Here is a 23,674-nt window from a genome sequence, read left to right as displayed (position 1 = left end):
GATTTAATGTCAATATATCATGACAACCATGACTAAGGGGGTTGACCAACTAATCCCCATGGATGAGATGTTGGAATTCTGATACATGTTCAACAACACACCAAATATTATTGACTTACCAGTACTGGTTCCCCACAAACTGAACTAATCAGATTCAGTATATATAACAGAGCTCCACATAAGAATTCACAAATTGGGGTTTTTACCCATTATTTTTTATGTAATTGAGTGAAATAGTTTTTTCAATTGCATTATTAACTCCAATTCACCCTTCAAGCAAATATCAAATTGGGTTTTTCACCACCAAGTTCTTTAATGTATTGGTTTTTTTCATCATCAAGATGTTGAATTTAGGCATGTTATAATGAAGTAATATCAAACCGAGATGTTCATCCATATTTAAATATGTTTCTTTCATTATATATGTGATGGCTGTTTTATTTGGTTTATACCTTGATGAGCAATTGTTCATTTAAAGTCTGGTTTGTTTTAACTGTTCAGCCAGTTTTGTATTTTCTCTCAAACTTATATAATCTGGTGGCACTAGTGGGGCATGCAGTAACTTATTACCTTTCTAGAGCACATTCGATCACCCTTCGGTTTATTTGGGATAGGTGCACGTGTGGCTAAGTTTTTAGAATTTTATATAGTACTTGTGAACATTGGATCCTGTAAGACAGTTTTGCCAGTCCTATCGCCAGACCTACTTTAAAAAAAAAAAAAAAAAAAAAAAAAGTTGGATTAAGATACCTTAAACCTTGACTGGAACGACCAGGTTAAGGATATCCCCAGGGGTGGTTTAATGACTGAGATCACACTCAATTTAAATGATCCTGCAACATCAGATAAATAAATGACAATGTTGTACTACACTTGATACTTGAATGTTTTTGTTTAATTGTATTTACATAAAAGTATCTGGTCATTGGTTGTCCCTTATTGTAACTTTTGGTTTCCAATGCTATTCAACTATATATTTGATTTGGTGTTTCACTGTTACAACTGATTTTATTGTTCCACTGTTGATTAGTCATATGGAGAGGAAACCTGTGTTTGTCATACTAACAATATTCTTGTTAAGGCACGTATAGTCACCCTGGACGCATGGTTTTCTGTCTGAATGAGCTATGCATGAACCTGTGCGTCCAAGGAACGCTTCCTGATAACACTAGCTGAGTCTAGTTATCATAACTATCCCTCAGCTATCAAAAAGAAGCTAAAATAATAAAATTGAGAATGGAAATGGGGAATATGTCAAAGAGACAACAACCCAACCAAAGAGCAGACAACATCGGAAGGCCACCAATGGGTCTTCAATGCAGCGAGAAAATCCCACACTTATAGGTGGGCCTCAGATGGCCCCTAATGGGGCTGAATAGTGAAATCTGTGTTTTGAATAAATATTTCTAAAGTAATGAACATAGAGATGTTCTCGCTCAGACACACACTTCATTATCTAGTATATTATAATAGCATAAACCTGAAGCACGGAGAGGCACCCTACTGTCTCCACACAGCACTAAAGACAAACTCTGTAAAAATTAAATTGGAAATAGAAATGGGGAATACGTCAAAGAGACAACAACCCGACCAAAGAGCAGATAGCAGCGGAAGGCCACCAATGGGTCTTCAATGCAGCTAGAAAATCCCCCACCCAGAGGTGGGCCTCAGCTGGCCCCTAATGGGGCTGAATAGTGAAATCTGTGTTTTAAATAAATATTCCTAAAGTAATGAACATAGAGATGTTCTTGCTCAGACACACACTCCATTATCTAGTATATTATAATAGCATAAACCTGAAACATGGGGAGGCACTCTACTGTCTCCACACGGCACTAAAGATAATCTCTGTAAAAAATAAAATTGAGAATGAAAATGGGGAATATGTCAAAGAGACAACAACCCGACCAAAGAGCAGATAACAGCCAAAGGCCACCAATGGGTCTTCAATGCAGCGAATCATTTTCGCAAATTAAATGCTTATAATTGATAATCAGCACTTCTGTCATTAGAGAAATGACACAAATGTTATTAAGTACCTTTTGGAACAAACATTATTTATTTCTAGTTCATCTTGACGATCACGAAGACACTTGATGAACTTTAATAGTGCAGGGATACGTTTTGGCTTCATACTTAGCGTTTTATTGTTCATTATCATACAAAGGACATGTTTGGGGGATAGACATCACGTTTCTGAGTGTTACAAACATAATACTCCTTACTTGGGACCACTCAATGTGCATTTTAAAAATACATGTACTTTATAGAATACATACTGTCATACATGTACATTTTGTAATACTATTATGAAGGGAAAAAGCATTTATACAGAAATTATATGCAACCAAAAGCATATTTATACAGAAATTATATCCAACCATAATGTATTTTAACCAAAAAATTTCACTGCATGTATTTTTTTTCAAGTATTGAACATGTTTGTTGAAATAATATTTTCAATGTGTTGCTGATTTTGTATTGTCTATTGAATAAGTTTCATGGACATATTAGTTCAAGACAAAAATTTGGATAGACAAATAGGTGGAAATCCAGTATTTTTTTGCAAAATCTGTAAAAATAATCCAAAATTTGGAATGATATGGAAATTATACGACACATGTTCTTTTCGACGTTTGTTTACAAATAATAATGTCAAGTGATTGTACAGTGATGTCAGATTCATTTTCCACCATCTTGTGTGCATACAAATTCTTCATCATCATATATAGCCATTTATCGTGTATAAACTTGAAACAAATTGAAGATATGTTCATGATTACACGTTAAATACAAAAATATTGTAAATACAGATAATTCGGAAATTATGAAATGGTTAGATACTAGTATTAAAAATCAGAGAAAAAAGTCAGTGACCCATATCGTCAAGGTTCACATTTTTGTCCATTGTCTACATTTCTAAGAAATGGGATTGTTACTTACCGCGCTCTCAAAGACAAAGGTCAACAGCACCCAAATACAATACAAATTAAATGTAAATAATGCTCAACGGAATTTCTGAAAACAAAAAGATTATATTCTCTGTTTTCAATGGATTTTTTTTATGGCGGGATAGATCCTTACTCAATATCGCATTTTATGTAACAACATTATATAGACGTTCATTTAACAATCTATCATTGTCTTCTCTTCTACTGATATACAGTTTCAGCTTCATTTAATATTGAAGATTACATCAGGATTAATATATTACCTTTACAGTAGCTTCACTTAGGAATTACATTTTAAAGGAGGAAATGTATTTATAGTTTAGGTTTGTGAATCTTAGCAGTAGTTCAACCAATCAGCGGAATTTTAACTTTGGGAATATCTATTTTTAATGCAGTTTTTTTGCACACTTAAATAGGAATTATTGAAAAATGGAAGGTTGTTAGTAGATACAAAACAGAAAATGACGAACACTTTTAGCAAAAGATGAATTGGATCGGGGTTCTGTGTATTCACATTATCTGTACAACTCTCCTTACTCTAGGGATTTTTTGGAATTTCCGTGACCTAAATGGTTCGCGAAAATTAATATTTTTATATATAGTATAGTAATAAGGGTAGGAATGGCAATTTTTGTCAAGCATCAAACGTATCTTTTTCACTACTGTTAGCGTCAAATGCCCTCACCGTATCAGGGGGGCATTAAGTTTTACCCTTGTTCTTCCGTCCATCTGTTGGTATGCCCCAAAATTGGTTTCCTTTCTCTAACTTAAGATTGCCTCAACCAAATATTATGAAACTATAAACAATGCTTATTACAACAAAACACAAATAAAGTTTGAATTTTGGTGGGGTAACTTTTATTGTTCTAGAGTTATGCCCCTTTACAAATGGAATATTGCTGAATTTTTGTTTCAGTTCTCGTGACTTTAGTTTGCCTCAAAAAAATGTAATGAATCTTATACACAATGCTAACGACTACAAAACACAGATTGAGTTTGAAGGTTGGTGGCATCACTTTTGCTGTTCTAGAGTTATGCCCCTTTACAAATGGAAAAATTGCTGCAATTGGCAGGTGCCATCTGACCTTGACTTCATTTTAATAGTTCAGTGGTTAAAATTCAGTTTTTGTGTTTTGGTTTATGTCGAGCATATAAATATTATTTTTTAAATTAAATTTTAAAATTTAACATCATACACTTATATTATACTTTTAGTATGAAGGTTACTGTAATGCTGATGATGAAAATAAGTTTTCTCATTTAAATTCTTTTACATTTTTTCATTTCGATGACGTTTAAAGCTTGCTTTTGAGCTTTGCCCATTGTTGAAGGTCATTATATGTAACAGTGACCTATAGATGCTAACCTTCTAATTCATTTGGCCTCTGCTGGAGAGTAGTATCAATCATACCACATCTTTTTTTTGTTTCAGAAAGCTCGACATAGCAATAGTGATCTGCCGGTGGCGACTTAGAGAAAATGTTCAGAATGTGGAAAAATTTACTTATTGTCTATTTTCATCTAAACTGTCAGATGACTTATAGGAATTATTACCAATTTTTGTTCATTTTTTCCTATAATCAGTCAGGGGCATTACTTAAACAAGTAACATTTAAAATTACCTATACAAGTAATGTTGAAAACGAGGCTATTTTAGATATTACTTATATAAGTAACTTTTCTAAATATTATTTTTATAGGTGTCCAACTATACAGATTTTACTAGCTTTAACAAATTTTCACGGTCATCTGGTTATTTTTCCCATGACATGTAAAATCTAATCTTTCTGAAACACTAATTGCCTTTCTGACGCACTTATCTTTCATATCACCGCTTTTGGGTCAAAGATTGGTCTCTTGGGACTATTAAAATATCATTTTCCTCAAAAATCTTGAAGATAAACAGATATAAATAGATAGAAACTTGTGAATTAATTAAGACTTGAAGTTATTTATAATTTGTAACCAAAAACACTTACATTTGCTCCTAAGTAAATAAGTGTTATTACGAATTCTTTCAAAGATGTATAAAATAACTTATTCAAGTAATATTTTTGTCATTATTTTTAAAGTAACCCTTTATCTCTATACTCCTCTAAAATCTAATAAATTCATCATTTTATGATATAAAATGATGTAAAAATTCATGAAAACTACATTTAGTCCATGCTTCTTTGAAATTTAAAATAACTCTATTAAGTAATTAAATAATTTTTAAAAACAAAAATTACCGATGTAAGTAACTAAAAAAAATTACTTGTTTAAGTAATGCCCCTGACTGATAATCTTAAAAAGACTAGTAGATAGAGAGAAAATTGGATAGCAAAATTGATCAGCAAGACTAGAGCTACAAATAATTCACATGCCTGAAATTATCGGATCACTCTTTATTGGAGTTATTTCCCTTTAAATGATAATTTTTTTTACACTTTTTTGTCCCCATTGTGGAAGATGCACATAGACCTCTGTGAGCAACAAATACCCTTTACAGCCTTTAGTTTTATTCACTTTCTGATATCATAATTAGATATAGAAGGAACTACCAGACTACATGAATATTTCAGTTTTTATACGACAGCAAAAAAATTTTTGGGTTTGTATAATGCTATGATGTGGTTGTCGTCGTGGTCGTCTAGACACACATTTGGTTTCTGGACAATAACTTTAGTTTAAGTGAATGGATCTCTATGAAATTTTACAAGAAGGTTAAATACCACAAAAGGAAGGTTGGGATTGATTTTAGGGGTTATGGTACCAACAATTTAGGAGTTGGGGGCTAAAAAGGGGCAAAAAAACAAGCATTTTTGTAGTTTCTGGACAATAACTTGTGTGTAAGTGTATGGATCTCTCTGAAATTATACCACAAGGTTCCATATCACAAAGGGAAGGCTGGGATTGAGTTTGAGGGTAATTGCCCCAAACATGTAGGAATTAAGAGGCCAAAAAGTGACCAAAAACAAGCATTTTTCTAGTTTCCAGACAATAACTTGTGTTTAAATGTATGGATCTCTCTAAAGTTGTACTATAAGGTGCCATAACTCAAATGGAAGGCTGGGATTGAGTTTGGGGGTAATTACTCCAAGGGGGGTCAAAAAGTTTGGGGTATTTTTTTTTTCCCAAATTTTTTTTTTGGGGGGTGGGGGGTTCATATTTTTTTTCTCCAAAATTTTTGAATTTCAAATTTTTGAAAAGTTTCAAGAAGAAATCTTCAATTGAACAATATTACCCAATAGCACAGTATTGCGTAATAGATTTTTAAGATCTTTGACCACATCTATTTTGTGTCAGAAACCTATTTTATGTCAAAAATTTGATCACAATCCAACAGACAGTATCAAGCTTGAATTTTATGTCCAAACTTGCCCCAGCTGTTCAGGTTTCGACTTCTGCAGTCATATCAGGCTGCAATCAGCGAAGCATTTTATTGTATTAAGTAGATATAAGCAATTTTTTTTCATTTCAGGAAAAGGGGTCTTTACAACAAGAGCTTTTATGAAGGGAGAATTTCTACTTGAGTATGAAGGCAAGTTGATGTCCAGTGAAAAAGGAGACAGGAGACTTGACAGCCATGTCAGAAAAGGCCATGGATGTTATGTTTTCTTTTTTAGAGACAATGAGGATCAGAAGCTGAGGTAAGAAAGCTGCATTTTTTTGGTTTCAAAATGATGATGTTGTGACTTTTCAGGATTATTCTAAGCATATTTTGTGAGAAAACATTTTAATTCATTATTCAGATTGTAATTTCAGGGGGAGGGGTAAGAGAGATCTTTTTTTCCTTTTTATAAAAATTTGCTAGGGTTTGAAATATTGACATTTACTTTTTAACAACATTTTGTGTATTTAAAATGTCTACACAATTTTAACATACTCACATGTACATCACAATTAATAAGTGATTATTTAGATCTTACAGTAATCATCTTTACAAATGCAGGTGACAGTACCCTTTCGGTGTTGATTTAGCAATATAAAGTGTAGCAATCGAAACTTGACGGAAATATTGTACACTTGCTATTATGGAATTGTTAAAGGAATTTTTTCTCTTTTTCCAAACTTGGTTATAATTTTTGGCAAAATTAACAAAAGAGGGATCTGTTTTGTGTAAACAATTCTGCCTTCAATTTTAAATTTAGATCCCTTAAACTTCACAGAATTATTGAACAACTATTACAGTACTAGTTGTGCACATGATATTATTGAATTGTATAATTGATTGATTTTTGGTAGCTTAATGTCTAGTGGCAAATATTTCATGCATGTTCAAGAATAAAAAAAATGTAAGAGGATATGAACTTTGCAAAAGATGAAAAAAAAGCATTTTGCTGTACAATTTATTCACTTCATTTACATGAAATTCTCAGAAAACAATAGATAAAAACTAATTATGTCACAATATTGTTCAAGCTTAAATATAATATAACTTTGTTCTACAAATACCTCAAATGAATAGTTGAAGGATAAATGTGTTTAAATGAGTTTCAACTTGTTACATGCTTCTTTGAACAGGTACCACCAGTTCTGATTTTGAAGATTTGAGAGAGAAAAAGTCATTAAAGGATCATAATCAGACCCAAATAATGGCTATGTTACATGTATTAGGAATCAGTATCAGAAAACTTTACTTGTCAGCAAAACGTAGAATATTATGAAAATGAGAAGAATTTGACCTTGTCCTGACTACCCATTTGTTTTTTCAACTGCTTCTGGAGTGCCTATATCAGGTGATGATGCTACACAGTAGTAATTTGTAAAGATCATTAGGGCTCCGCCTAGTGGCGGGTTGCCCTATAGTGATCAGTCAGTCAGTCCATCCATCTTTCTGTCTGTTTGTCCAGTGTCCACACCTAACAAATTGTGTCCGCTCTATGTCTAGAGAAACTTCATACATGTACTTTCATACTTTATACTTGACATGTATGTTAACCAACACCAGAGGGAGTGTCATTATGTTTGTACAACTTCCTAGGTCAAAGTTCAAGGTCAAAAACTTTGGTTTCAGTTGATAACCCCATGTCCTATGGCGCAGACTGTGTCTGCTCTATATCTTTAGAACCGTTATGATTTCAAAGTTTACTAGAACACACCCGCGAAATTGCAGGCATTTAGAGCATTGTTGAAATTATGTAAACTGTTGTAGGATGAGTTTTTAGCCCTTCCCTTTTTTCCACAGTCCGTTATTTTTTTCTATTAATTTCAATTATTTTCACGTTTTTCTTTATACTATGAACAAACATGTACTATAAGTAAATTATATTTGCTATTTACTATCATTCAATTCCAAGTTTACTATGCAAGGCGGTCACTTGTACATAATATAGAGATTCTATATAATATAAATGATAGTAAATAGCAAATACACTTTATTTATAGTATATGTATGATCATAGTATACAGAAAAACACATAAATAATTGTCCTGTCCCCAAGTACTTATGAAAATTATGTGTAATGTTAAAACAGTCCTAAAAGGAGGTCTTGTCTATGACTTAAAAGTCCGTCGGATGACGGACACAATATCCGAATGCCTTTATTTTCGTTTTTCCTCCAAAAATAACCCAAACTGAATAATGAAAAGCGAGGATGACAAACACGACTATGCATGATACCTATGGGACACAGAGGCATGATGATTAATTTATCTTGGAAAGCAACACACAAAATGAGGTCTTCTCATATAATATTATAGATACTTGACATATATATTAACCAACACTAGAAGGTGTGTCATAATGTATGTACAACTTCCAAGGTCAAAGGTCAAGGTCAAAAACTTTGGTTTCAGTTGACAACCCCATGTCCTATGGTAAAGATCGTGTCCGCTCTATATCTTGACAACCGTTATGATTTCAAAGTTTATACTTGACATGTATATTTACCACTACCAGAGGGTGTGTCATAATGTATTTACAACTTCCTAGGTCAAAGGTCAAGCTCAAAAACTTTGGTTTCAGTTCACAACCCCATGTCCTTTGGTAAAGATACAAATTTGTTACCACAGGTTATTTACAGCGGGGACCACAAAGATGGCTCCCATCTCAATGATGTCTAGTTCTCCATTGTTTCAAAAACATTCTGTGCAGCATGATCATTTTTTTTTGTGTCAACTGTAGCATTGGTCAATGTTAAGTTTCTGAAATTTGGTCCTAATCTCAGATACAAGAATAAGCAATAGGTCAACTATATTTGGTGTATGTAATGATTGTAAGGTGTACATATGGAAAAAAGGACATGGTGTCTGTCTGTTTGGTAGGATTCTCTGATCTTGACTTCATTTTCATGGTTCATTGGTCAATGTTTATAGTTTTTTCTGGTTAAGTCTGTTTCTTTGATACTATGATATGATTAGGTCAGTTTAAGGGGAACCACTTGATGTAAGTTATTGATATTTGGTATACAGATGTATAAGCATTGGCACATCAAATATTAATGGTGAATATTTGGCTCAATACCCCTCAGTTATTGTCTAATGGCTTTAAAACATTTGCTTGAATTACATGTATTTGAATAGTTTGCACCAGCACTTTCAACCATGGTTCATTGAATTTGATTGTTTTGCATAGGGTACATGATATTTACATTTTAATTTCAATATTTTTATTATACTATCAAAATTTCAAAAAGGTGAGACACATATCTGTGTCAACAGTTGATTCTTTTGATATTTTTTACATTTTTTGTCATGTTTTGGGTTTTGGTCATTGTTGAAGGCTGTAGGGTGACATATGGATGCTAACATCTGCATTGACACAGGTATTTTTCATGTCCGGTACTAGCTCTTGTATATTTTGATCAATTTACTACTAATTGTACAATATTGTATAATATGCCATGACAGGCTTTACAAAACTGCTAATTGATCGTTGACAATGAATGTTTATTGTGAAATTTCATTTTTCAGCATTGATGCTACAAATTCAAAATTAATGGGCAGGTATGTCAATGATGGCGTTGGCAGAGAAAAAAATTCTATTATGAGGCGTATTCATGTGGATGGTAATCCCCATTTGGCATTATTTGCCCTCAAAGAAATAGTCAGGGGAGAGGAGTTACGCTACGATTATGGGGATCAATCTAAAAACCTGCCATGGAGAAAAAAGTCCAAAACAACAAATGTAAGCTTGATTTTTAAACATTTTTCTAACATTTTAAATGACTGAATTTATTTGAATTATATTATGATATGAGTTATTGTTGATGATCCATTTTGATTTTTTCTAATACCATTTATATGTTTAAAAGAGGCCTTGTCAAATTTATTTGGTTTTCAAACAAACTAAAAACTGGTTATTAATTTGGGGTAATACATGTACAGCACAGGTTATTAATTTGGGGGTCATACATGTACAGCACTAGTTATTAATTTGGGGTAATACATGTACAGCACTGGTTATTAATTTGGGGTAATACATGTACAGCACTGGTTATTAATTTGTGGCAATACACGTACAGCACTGGTTATTAATTTGGGGTCATACATGTACAGCACTGGTTATTAATTTGGGGTCATACATGTACAGCACTAGGTATTAATTTGGGGTAAAACATGTACAGCACTGGTTATTAATTTGGGGTCATACATGTACAGCACTAGTTATTAATTTGGGGTAATACATGTACAGCACTGGTTATTAATTTGGGGTCATACATGTACAGCACTGGTTATTAATTTGGGGTCATACATGTACAGCACTAGGTATTAATTTGGGGTAATACATGTACAGCACTGGTTATTAATATGAGGTCATACATGTACAGCACTAGTTATTAATTTGGGGTAATACATGTACAGCACTGGTTATTAATTTGTGGTAATACATGTATAGCACTGGTTATTAATTTGTGGCAATACACATACAGCACTGGTTATTAATTTGGGGTCATACATGTACAGCACTGGTTATTAATTTGGGGTAATACATGTACAGCACTGGTCATTAATTTGGGGTAATACATGTACAGCACTGGTCATTTATTTGGGGTAATACATTTACAGCAGTGTCAGCAGGTTTTTTGGCCAGGTTGCTCCAGCTGTTTATGATAATGATCACTTGATAAAACATCAATCAATGATTAAATTTTTTTTTATGTTGTTACTGATTAGAAAATGGTGGTCAAGTTCCATTTTAATAATGTGTGTATCACCTTAATGTACATGATGTAGTAAAAAAGCAAGACTTATAGCAAGACCTGGTATGCTGTTTCATACAGCGCTTTCATCGGTGGCATCAGCAATGTTTTAGTTTGTGATTAGGTCAGTTTATGTAGAACAACTGGTGGTAGGTCAATGATATTTGGTGTGCAGTTGTATTAGCATTGTCACATCTCATTTCTTTGTCTATTATTTGGCCCAGCCCCCTCAGTCATGGTCTGTTGTCTTTGAAACATTTGCTTAGTTTACACATATTAGTTTGTGATTAGGTCAGTTTATGGGGAACCAATGGTGGTAGGTTAATGATATTTGGTTTGTAGTTGTATTAGAATTGGCACATCACCTCATTTCCATGGAGATTATTTGACCACGCCCCTCAATCATGGTCTATTGACTTTGAAACTTTTGGTTAGTTTGCATGTATTAGTTTGTGATTAGGTCAGTTTATGGGGAACCACTAGTGGAAGGTCAATAATATGGTATGCACTTGTATTAGCATTGACACATCTCATTTCCATGGAGATTGTTTGGCCCTGTACCTTTTTTCATTGACTCTGAATATTTTGCATATCTTACATGTTAAGGTATTGCTATTTTGATTTCAACATTTGCATTTTACAACAAAAATAACAAAAAAGCGAGACATATCTGTGCGTTTATCACTGTTGTTGATCTGATGTAATAGTCCTTGATTGATTAAGAAATGGCTTTATTGATGAAAATTGCTCAACCAGGCCAATTGCATTATGATTTACATTTTTCATATTTTGTTAGTTATGCTAAATTTTTCCTCTGCTGATGCAGACTTTGGGATAATCTTTAAAGTTTGCATACAATCCTAAGAGAAATTTATACTTTGTTGAACATTTGAATTAACTATTCATCTGTACCCACAAAATCCACAAAAAACTGTCCTCAAAGATTCACAATACTACACATATTAAAGCAAGAAACAAAGAGACTTGATTTTATCTGAAGCATCATTTAGGGGGAATTTATAAAAAAAATTGTTGTGTTTTTATGGTTTTTTTTAATGTCCCATTTCGAAAGCAATTGTATGAAAATAAGGAGACATTGTTTGATTGCCATTGAGACAACTATCCACTGGAACCAAAAGACTTGGATTTAAGAAATTGTAGGTCATGTTTACTCATATTACTGCAATCAACATTGAGCGAAATCCATGCATACCTTATAGTAAGACAAATAAAAATGTAAACATTCAAACGAGATTACCATGCAACAGCATGATTTATCCTAAAAAAATGAATAACAACAAATATAATAAACAGTAACCAAAGACAACAACTGAATAACGGGCTCATGTTATTTATGGGGAAGAGAAAAAATATGTAGTTGTGAATTGTATAGATGCCTGATAAGTGATGCAAGATTCTTGTAGGCTACATTGAATTGATTTTTCTTTTCCAGTCTGACAAGAATAGCTTGAAGACAGTTAAAGCTTCACATGATAAAGGTATCTATCATTCAGCTAAATTTGTCTTTATTTGTTTTCTGTTGTCCATAATTTAATAGTCGCCTACTGTCCCAACGGGAATAATGGTTTGCATTTAAGGCAGTCTTGTCTAATTTGCTATGTAAAGCAATATTCTTGGAGACTTATATTATCCCAAAACTCATGATTTTTTGAAAATTTCTTGATACGAATGCACATGATTCTGATTCATGGACTAAATAAATATGTATCTACATTAAACCATGGCTTAAATGATCCTTAATTATGACATATTTATTGCATAATAGTTTGTGTGCCATTACTAATTGTCAATCAGTAAAGGACAAGGTATGATTAGGGTCACTTTTAGCCCTCTCCAAGTAAGTTAATGTTTATATCATTGATGGTCAATGCCCTAAGTTACTTGAAGAAAAAAAACTATTGTGCTCCTGTTAAAAGAAAGGTTGCCTAGCAACAGTTTTTATTAGATACAAAGATTATCACATATTAATTGCTTTATTAGTACAAAATTAGAACAAAACAAAATAATATTGTTTGTTTAAGAAGAATTCAAAGCTTCCGAATAAAGGCTTGTATAGTCCACAGTTTTATTCTCCAAAAAATGAACCTGCCATACAGGGGTGCGAACCATAGAGTGCAATAAGCAAGAAATAATAGAAAAATTCTATTTCGCGAGATGGTTTGTTTACGTTCTGCCATGTTTATTATTATTATTGTAGAGGGCGCTATTATCATTTTCAAAACTAATAATTTACCTTATCCATATTAATATGTTATTTTCATTCAATATCAAGTTAAAACTGATAAATTTAAAAACTAAATGCTTCACTACAAATTTCTTGTTTCTTTCACTGCATTGCTTAAAATAAACTGGAATCTGTGTTTTGTATTAGCTTAAAATCCTTCAAACATCAGTGTTATATAAATATTAAACATTGTTTTACACAAGAATGGAACTGTTTTACTTTTAAAGTCGTATTCTAGTGATATCTATTAAATACAGATTTTTCCGTACACTCTCACCGTATTTATTTTCTTTTACATGAGCTATTCAAACTTCTGGTTTAAATATACACAAGTTTCTAAATTGCTTTTTGTGTGATATTGACTTATTTTAACAATCATGACAATTGTGAAGTGTTCTAGAACCATTTACAAGCAGTTTCAACTTCTGTTTGATGATGGAAAACGATACCACAAATTACCACACAAGATTTGAAATTACTGGAGTTTCATCAGACATTTTGTAACAGTTCAGAGTTTATACCCAGGTTTAAAAAAGTGGGGGTATACTGTTTTACCTCTGTCTGTCCATCCGTCCGTCCATCAGTCAGTCCATCCATCCATCCGTCAGTCCGTCCGTCCGTCCCATGAATAATTTTTCGTCTCATTTTTCTAAGGAACGACATTACAAGGATTTCAGAAAGTTGGTTTCAGGGTTTGTATAAGTCAGCTATACCGTGTGATGCGTTTTCAGATTCATCACTCAACAACTTCCTATTTACAGAACACTTACATCATTGTACAAATGACATCCAAGTTGAAAAATGTTCGTCAAATTTTTCTCAGGAACTACATTACAAGGATTTCTGAAATTTAGTTTCAGGGTTTATATAAATCAGCTATACCATGTGATGTGTTTTCAGATTCATCACTCAACAACTTCCTGTTTACCGTCAAGTATTTGGGCGGGGGTATCATCAGTGAGCAGTAGCTCACAGTTTCACTTGTTTTACCTGAAATTTCATGGCGAGAAGGGGGGTTCGGATAATGTACCAGTGCAAACTATACAAGCCTAATTACGGGACAAATGAATGGTGACCCTTAGATTTAGTGTACTAGATGCTTATAACAGCCTAGCAATGATACAGCAATTGCTTAACGAAAAACATTTAAAAAAAGGCTTTTTATCCTTGGACATGGCAATCCATAATAAATGTCTTCCACAAAATTCTAAATTTGAAATTGAGTCAAATAAGAAGTGTTTGAATATGAACAAATTAACAAATAACTTTGATTTCATTATTCCCCATATTTCTCTGATGGTCCCTTCTAATCATTTGCATTGTGTCACTGTGAGTGGAATCAGCTCCTGTGGTACTTGTTCAGGCACCATCAGTTAATAACGTCAGACAAAAGCTCCCTCTTGCTGTTCTCTGTACTATTATTTAATAACATAAAGTTAGAATGTTTATAGTATCAAGGTTGTTATTTTCATTGTACTATAAATATTTATTTTCTGTTTAAATTGGGGTAGATTTTATATATAGTCCACATATGCAACAGTATGTGGTCATCAGATGTCGATGGAATATTTCATACCTTAATTATGAAGAATAAGAAGAAGAAAACTAGGCGCTCTCTGTTAAAATCTCACTTTAAATTCATGCAATTATAATAAAATGGACTACTGTGTTCCTTTTCAGATGATTTAAAGTCATTAAGAAACCTACCATTATCCTGATTATAGTATAAAGAAAAGGCTATTGTAGGATGAAGTGAATACTGGAAATCATTTCCGGTCTGCTGTTCATTTAGATATTTTGATGATTCTATATGATAGTACCACGATTTATTAGCTCATCTGGCCCATTGTGAGCTTTTCTCATCACTTGACATCCGTCGTCGTCCGTCGTCCATTAACTTTTACAAAAATCTTCTCCTCTGTAACTACTGGGCCAAATTTAACCAAACTTGGCCACATTAATCATTAGGGTATTTAGTTGAAAAAATGTGTCCGATGACCCTGCCTGCCTATCAACATGGCCCATAAAAATAGAATATAAGGGTGAAATACAGTTTTTGGCTTACATATCTGAAATTAAAGCATTTAGAGTAAATCTGACATGGGGTAAAAATGTTAATCTAGTTGAGATCTATCTGTTGTAAATTTTCTCTGCATGTTTTCATGTTATGAGTTAATCTGAGTTTATCACACCCTTATAGACTATGAGCAATGAGGATTATTTAGGTGGAACCTTTAAAAAAGAAAAAAAAAATATATATGTGCTTTCTGTAAGAGGTCACTTCTTGTCCTTTCAAAAAGGGCAAAATGATTTGCTGCTAAAATAGTTCTTTTCCTGATTGTATAATTTCTAATTTGACTATAATATTTAAATTCACTTCTAGATTTCAAGTCAGAATTCTCTATATTGTGAATATCTGTATTATGTAATTTTCATTGGCAGATGGATGCAATGTTGCTATGATAGTCTTTATCTTGTAGGTTATAGTTTTTACTTTTTTTTTACATGCTATATATAGTCATCGTCAGTGACACATAATATTTACCAGTAGAGTGTAATAGTTTTGCCTTCTGTTATGCCTAAATTTACAGATTGCCTTTAAACATTTGCAATATCATATGCTTACAATTCTATATTTGAATTAAATAGGTGAACCAAGAACTCCAAACATGTTGGAAGACTCTTTGTGTACTGTCCATGAGCAATCTTCGAAACTTCAAGTAAGACAACAACTTTTATAAAGTTAAAATTAATCTTCCATAACAAAAAGTATGTAACAAAAATACCAAACTCCAAGGAAAATTCAAAAAGGAAAGTCCCTTATCAAATGGCAAAATCAAAAGCTCAAACACATCAAAGGAATGGAAAATAACTGTTATATTCCTGACTTTGGTACAGGCATTTTCTCATGTAAAAAATAATGGATTAAACCTGGTTTTATAGCTAGCTAAACCTCTTACTTGTATGACAGTTGCATAAAATTCCATTAAATTGACAACAATGTGTATAAAATTCCCTCAATGACAAAGTTATTTAGATAACAAAAGACAACAAGTAACAGGGATTTGGTTTATAGACATTCATAAGACAAACGTTTGGTACATGATCAACTACCTAACTTTTTGAGATCTGAGTATCAGCTGTCCTTTATAATTTGGAACTGTTGAATAAGAAATGGTACATTTCAAGTAAAACCAAAAGTACAAGAAATACACTTGTTTGAAAAATATTGTGTCAAAGAAGACTTTGAACTACTGACAGCAAGCTGAAGTACTGACCATGTTGAGGTGAATTGAATCTGGCCTTGCATATCATTTTGACTAATTGGACAAAAACATTAATATATATATAGGATTAGTTGTTGTGTTTATTGGTTAAGAAACAAAAACACAACAATCAGATAATCAAAATTAAGATGTTAAAAAATGAAAACTAAATCATTCAAAATAAAAGACATCATAAATGAAGATCATAAGGATTTTCTCAGTCTATATCTTATAAATGTTTTTGCTTGTGCAGATGTATTGCTATGTTATTGATGTGTACCTCTTATTTTGTTATTCTCCACTTAGGGGCATTATGTTTTTTGGTCTGTGTCCTTTCGTTCATCCTTTCCTCACTCAGTTCGTTCATTCTTTCGTCCATCCGTCTGTCACGTGTCAGGTTAAAGTTTTTGGTTCAAGTTTTTGGTCATGGTAGTTTTTGATGAAGTTGGAGTCCAATCAACTTGAAACTTAGTACACATGTTCTCTATGATATGATCTTTCTAATTTTAATGCCAAATTAGAGTCTTGACCCCAATTTCATGGTCCACTGAAAATTGAAAATGATAGTGCGAGTGTGGCATCCATGTACTATGGATACATTCTTGTTTTATTTATATTCTGTGTAAAGAGTCTGCAATAAAAACGTTTTGACTGAAAAGCCTAAAAATCAGTCTTATATAAGATTTCTTGAAAATTATGTTGCTTATGAGGCCTATTTTCAAGAAAATTTATGTCCAGGCACAAACACATTTTGGATGGCCTTAGTCGTAAGATTGGTTTATGGATATGTATGCTTAAACTAAGTTTAATGGAATTTGCCAGTTAACCAATTATATACCTTATTCAGACTGGAAATAATTTCAAAAATAATATTTTCAGATGACAAAGAAGTGTTATGTCAGTTTGAAAAAGTTTTCAATATCAGAACTGAAAAGTAAGTATTAATTTTTGGTATGTAAAATGGTTTACCTTTCAATAGAATGTTCAAAGTTCTGAGACCATTCAGTTAAAGTACGGTTAGAAATAAAATCAGTATTCACAACATACTATAGACCAATGCAAGTTCAAGTGAAAATTCACTTTTATGGTTTATCTAATGCATGACTTCACAGTTTTCAATCTAGCTTTTAATAGATTAGGAAAGTTCTACTAACTTTGTACTGTGTGATATTTTGTCATCTCTGCCATCCATAAAAATGAAGAGCCTTTCCTTGGGGACTGCCTGAATAGTCTTGTGGTGGCAGTTTGCCTAGCATGTGTGGGAGGATTTGGGTTCTATCCTGATCTGTGTCAAACCAATTAATTGAAATGTTCTGGGTTGGGTTGCATATTTCATGTTGACTGGTAGTTTGGGAAATACTATTGTTGAAATTTTGACTCAGCATGTCTATCTTGTTCTAAGCAGTGATTCACATTTACATGTTTTCATCCCATATGCATGTTATGTTTTCCACTAGACATTAAACACCAACCCTTTCCATATACATTTCTTCATTTACACCAATTATTCAGTGTCAGATAGTATACATATTAAAAGGAGGACTAAAAGATGGCCCAAATATCTAATTATTATGTATACAAAAATATTTTGTCAACAAGTAAATCTTTCAGCTGTCATTCATCATATAATTAAAAAATTATAGAATTGAAAACTAATTGATTTTTTGTGTATTGTCTTATAGGAGGAAGATTTGTAGTAGGACTGCCAAATCAAAAGGGTAAGACCCTGTGAAAAATGCGTAGAGGCAAAGTTTTTAGCACCACCAACGAATTCAGGCTTGTATAGTCAGCAGTTTTATTCTCCAAAATTGAACCTGCCAGATAGGGTTGGACTATAGAGTACAATAAGCTAGAAACAAGGGAAATTTTTTTGTCAAATTTGGTCAAAACTCTGTAGCTTGATAATGTTGAACTTGAGTGTTTCAGCAATTTTTTTTTACCTGTCATGTAAGCCACTTCCTTTTTGCAGACTGTTGAAAATTTCACATTACTCATTGTTCAATGAAAGGGAATGATCAGTTTGGCTCACATGTTATTTCAATTGATTGCACGTAGAGACCCAGGTCCAGACTGAGTATTTGTTTTGTTAATGGTCCGACACCTGAACTTTTACATTGATCAGACAATAATTTTTGTTTAGTCAATAACCTTCAATTTAAATTTGTTTTAAATTTCACTTTAAATTAACCCTTTTTACACATAATTATCTGTTTTCAGAATGATTTGTATTTATTTTAGGTAAATCTTGTTCACCTGAAGGTCCTGATCTCATGGTGGCAGATGGTTTAATCCAACCTGAAGAGACAAAAAGTATGTTTAATATTTCTTATAATAAAATCAACAAATTTTATCAATATACCATTTTCAAAATTTATTCACATGAAATTTTCGTTTTATTTTTCAGTTAAATATGTTTTGCTAAAAAGTTTAAATGTTTAGAGAACATCATTGAAATATAGATCCTTATAACAAGTTTTGTCAGACACAATCATCCTTATTTAAGTAATATGATTTCTGACCTCAATAAGTAAAAGTAAAACAAAAAACAAGTGTCCAATGATTTGACAAACTACAAAATGTTGGTAGAAGTAACCCCAGTGACCCAAAAGGCCTTTTGTATGATAGCAGTCGTACAAACAGACAGGCTCAATTGTGAAATTGGCAGACGTCTTTAAATTTTGTCAACGTTAGGACCAACAGGTCGGAGTTGGTTCTTATGAAGTCTGCTTATAAGAGCATATATCAAATAATGTGTAACTTTATTATTTTTTCATAATTATGGCTTGGTTTTTAGCTCACCTGGTCTAAAAGGCCAAGTGAGCTTTTCTCATTACTTAGCACCTGTTGTCTGTCCTTGTCTGTTGTAATTGTCCATCTTCGTTGTCGTTGATAACTTTTTATATTTTGAACTTCTTCTAGAGAACCACTGAATGGAATGAAACCAAACATTGCATGAATATTCCTTATGATGTGCTGACCAAGTGTTGTTACATTGTAGGCGATCAAACATCCAATATGGCCACCAGGGTGGGACTTTGTTTAACATAGGACCATATGGACAATACATACAAATGTCTTCTTTTATAGATCCACTGAATGGAATGAAACCAAACATGGCATGAATATTCCTTATGAGGTGCTGACCAAGTGTTGTTACTTTGTAGCTGATCCATCTTCCAAGATGGCCACCAGTAGGGTACTTTGTTTAACATCGACCCTATGGATAATACATACAAATGTCTTCTTTAAGAGAACAAGGAATGGAATGGAACCAAACATGGCAAAAATGTTCCTTTTCAGGTGCTGACCAAGTGTTATTACTTTGAAACTGATCCATCATCCAAGATGGACGCCAGAGAGGGACTTAGTTTAACATAGGACCCTATGGGAAATACATACAAATGTCTTCTTTTAAAGAACCACTGAATGGAATGGAATAAAACATGGCATGAATACTCCTTATGACCATAGTTGCCAACTGACATGATATTCGCGTGTAATACACGCTTTTTCAACGGTTTACACGTGAGGATTTTATCACATGGTGTGTACACGCTTTTCACCACTTTACACGCAATTACACGCTTTTTCGTTATGATTTTTAGGTTGTTAGTGATATCGCGATTCTCGGGTTTTTTCATTATAACACGATAAATACCGAAATTTCGAAGTAATTGTTTAGCCTGGCATCCTGACCAAATCTAATACTTCGTCGATGTCAAACAGTTGGCCAGGATCCCAGGCTAAGTAATTGTTATCTGGCCATTGTTTATTTTTCTATATGGACGAACAGCAAAAGCTCTCAAGGTAAGTAGTTTGTGATTAGTTTTTACAATTTTGGGACTTTCTTTCTTTCAAATTCACTTAGGGGAAATGTCCACAGAAAGAGGTAGCTTTCAGGACCTGTGCCGTCGTCTATAGAGCCGATTTCTAAGCGAAAACGATGTGTACGTACCAAGATTTATAAATTATATTTGGGAGTTCGATTTTAAATCATTGAGGGATGAGTAACGCATTGTGCACTCTATGTTGCAATCATAACAATACATATGAGAGGAGAACTAAAATACATAGCTATTTGATTAAGCATTTAACAATTATAAAATATTTTTCTTTTTCAGTTTAAAATGTAGCCAACAGATTTCCACAGGCCATAAGGGATGGAAATATCACGGAACTGTTGGATCAGTTCTCATAGTATTAGCTGTCTTCTGATGAACTACCCAGCTTTGACCAGGCAATAGCAACATATATTGTATAGTTTGTTGGGAGCAATGGCAGAGATCATAGATGACATTTTAGATGGCAAAAAAAAACATTATGACACTCTTTCAAAGCTTCATGAAGCTATTATAGTTCATCCAAATATCAATTCTGACTGTGAGAGATCATTTTCAATTATAAAGAAATTTACCCTGAATTCTGATCAGAACTCGACAATGATATATTGTGTGCCTTGTTATCAAGTAAATGTAACCAAACTAGCAGTTGTTTTGACTATGTGCCTACTGGTGTTGCTTTAAAAGCAGCAAAACAGACCACTGTTGAATACAATAAAAGTTTACAGTTGAATATTGTTTTTTATATTAACAAATTTGCATATAATGTGAAATTATGAACATAGTTCATATTAAAAAGTCCGCATTTAAGTCATTTAGAACTTTTTACCTGCATTGCCAATTGTGAAAGTTTTTCTTAGCAATCTATCCATGGAAATAAGGTTATATTTGGTCTGCAGCCTGATAATGTTATTTTTTACCGTGTTAGCAAAGAAGTAAGTTTGGTAAGGGTCATATTTGGCCCCGATTATTATGTTCAATGTTTCAAGACAATAAATGTTTTAAAGTGATAAAAAGACACGTGAGAAAGTTGAATAGAACTTTTTTGTTAAAGTTCTAGTTTAAAAGCGTTGATTTTTACATCCTGTAAAGATCAAAATAGAGATTTTTGCTAAATTTAACAAAATTGTCAAAATTTCAACCAAATTATGGCCTAGGAAACTTAGAGCACAGGCGTCGACAAACTTAATATTCAAGTCAGATATGTAAAATGTGATAACAAATATTTTGTTAAAAAGCTTTTTTGTTGAGGCATGAGCTTTATGTTTCCTGTCCAAAAAATCATTGGAAATTGACCCGTTTTCATTGAATTTTTGGTCAAAATCAAAATGAGTGATATTTGTGACATCATGAATAGAAAGCAAGTACGTAAATTTTCAACAAAAAGACATATTTTCTATATAGTCATTGTATTAGCTATGATTCATTGTGATATTGGTCATTAAATCCTAATTTATAATTGTAGCTAGAAATAGGGATCGTTTTAGGGTGTTATTGAACATACTCCTTTGACATTTGTAGTTAAGCCACTTCCTGTTTCCAGATATTTAGAAAATTTATAAAACACATGTGCAAGGAAAGTTATGGTCAAATTCGGTCAAAACTATTGAAAGGAATGATTTTATATTAGGTCTGTAGCTTGATCATGTTAAGTTTTAGGGATTTTAAGGTGTAATTATTTCTTTTCTTATTTGGGAAACCCTGTTTGTATACCATCTTTATCACTAATTATTACTGTGGCTCACGTTGGCGGAGGCCTTTTAAAACGAAGGATTGCAGTCCAAAAATCAACTACAATTTCTATATTTTGACGCTATCAACACACTTTAAGCGACCCAAAATCAGGTTTCTGTTTTCATGAAGATAAAATACGCACATGTGCTACTGAAGAACAGATACATAGAAATCTTTTCTGATGCTCAGTTCATTTATGTCATGAAAATGATTTTGTGACAAAAAAGGGGACCATATAAGGCCCTTAGTGTACCTTGTCCTTTGGTTTCAGGGTTTATATGAGTCAGCTACACAGTGTGATGCGTTTTCAGATTCATCCCTCAACCACTTCCTTTTTACCGAACACTGACATCATTTTACACATGACATCCAAGTTGAAATTTTTTTCATTTTTTCTCAGGAACTACAATACAAAGATTTCTGAAATTTGGTTTCAGGGTTTATATGAGTCAGCTATACCATGTGATGCATTTTCAGATTCATCTCCCAACAACTTCCTTTTTACCGAACACTGACATCATTTTACACAAGTCATGACACCCAAGTTGAAAATTTACGCCGCATTTTTCTCAGGAACTACATTACTACATTACAAGGATTTCTGAAACTTGGTTTCAGGGTTTATATGAGTCAGCTATACCTTGTGATGCGTTTTCAGATTCATCACTCAACAACTTACTTTTTACCGAAAACTCGCATATTTTTCCACTATTAAAATTATCCAATTGCGGCTTGGGTATCTTCAGTGAGCAGTAGCTGACAGTTTCATAAGAGTTGAAAATTTGATTGGTTAACTTCCAGTAATGGTTATTTTCTTATATATATGGAATGAAATGTTATGTGAAATTTTGTTTATAGTACTGGACAGAATAATGCTCATGCCAAGTATTTCTTTACTTGAAACAATTTTTTGAAAAGTGCAAATTTAACAAAAACTAATAAGGGAAATTCAATGGTGGTATTACACCTTCAGCAGTTGTTTCATCTGCCGCAAAAGTCACTTCCCTTTTTGTAAACACTTTAACATTTACAACACTGCTTGTACAAGGACAATTGTAAAAGTGTTCTTTGGCTTCAATGAAAGGGAATGACCAGTTATGCTTGGTTACACATTTTATTTCAATAGACTGCATGTAGAGACCCATGTCCAGAGACAGTATTTGTTTTGTTAATGGTCTGACACCTGAACTTTTGTGTTGCATAAATCAGACAATAATTTTTGTTAAGTAACTAACCTTTCAATTTAAATTGACCCTTTTTTCCACATAATTATCTGTTTTCAGAATGATTTGTATTTATTTTAGGTAAATCTTGTTCACCTAGGCCTGAAGGTCCTGATCACATGGTGGCAGATGGTTTATTCCAACTTGAAGTGACGGGAAGTATGTTTAATATTTCTTTCATAAAATTAACAAATTTCTATAACATTCCATCTTCAAAAATTATTTACATCTTGAAATTTTGGTTAAAGTTGATTAGCCTACAAGTTTAGTTCAAGGCTTCCAAAACGGTG

The 23,674-nt window shown here is 32.8% G+C and overlaps 1 protein-coding gene and 1 long non-coding RNA gene across 2 annotated transcripts in view; both read left to right on the top strand.

The window, feature by feature from the left end:
- Positions 1-18,695, top strand: part of LOC127722368 (N-lysine methyltransferase KMT5A-A-like) — a 34,385-nt gene extending 15,690 nt beyond the window's left edge. Inside the window, exons 3-8 of the mRNA XM_052229250.1 lie at positions 6,415-6,583; positions 9,849-10,062; positions 12,531-12,576; positions 15,972-16,042; positions 17,468-17,522; positions 18,271-18,695. Coding sequence (XP_052085210.1) covers positions 6,415-6,583; positions 9,849-10,062; positions 12,531-12,576; positions 15,972-16,042; positions 17,468-17,522; positions 18,271-18,320 — 605 coding nt within the window. The 3' untranslated portion in view covers positions 18,321-18,695. The remainder of the gene's footprint in view (positions 1-6,414; positions 6,584-9,848; positions 10,063-12,530; positions 12,577-15,971; positions 16,043-17,467; positions 17,523-18,270) is intronic.
- A 102-nt stretch (positions 18,696-18,797) lies between these two features.
- LOC127721630 (uncharacterized) lies at positions 18,798-21,160 on the top strand. The gene is made up of 2 exons (XR_007991368.1): positions 18,798-18,898; positions 20,710-21,160. It is a non-coding gene; the product is annotated as an uncharacterized LOC127721630 (long non-coding RNA).
- Positions 21,161-23,674: the final 2,514 nt, after the last annotated feature.

The sequence above is a fragment of the Mytilus californianus genome, unplaced genomic scaffold (genome assembly GCF_021869535.1).
Source record: "Mytilus californianus isolate M0D057914Y unplaced genomic scaffold, xbMytCali1.0.p SCAF_12, whole genome shotgun sequence".
In the NCBI taxonomy this organism is placed as follows: domain Eukaryota; kingdom Metazoa; phylum Mollusca; class Bivalvia; order Mytilida; family Mytilidae; genus Mytilus; species Mytilus californianus.
Note: the sequence above shows the minus strand (reverse complement) of the source record. Positions and strands in the feature narration are given on the sequence as shown.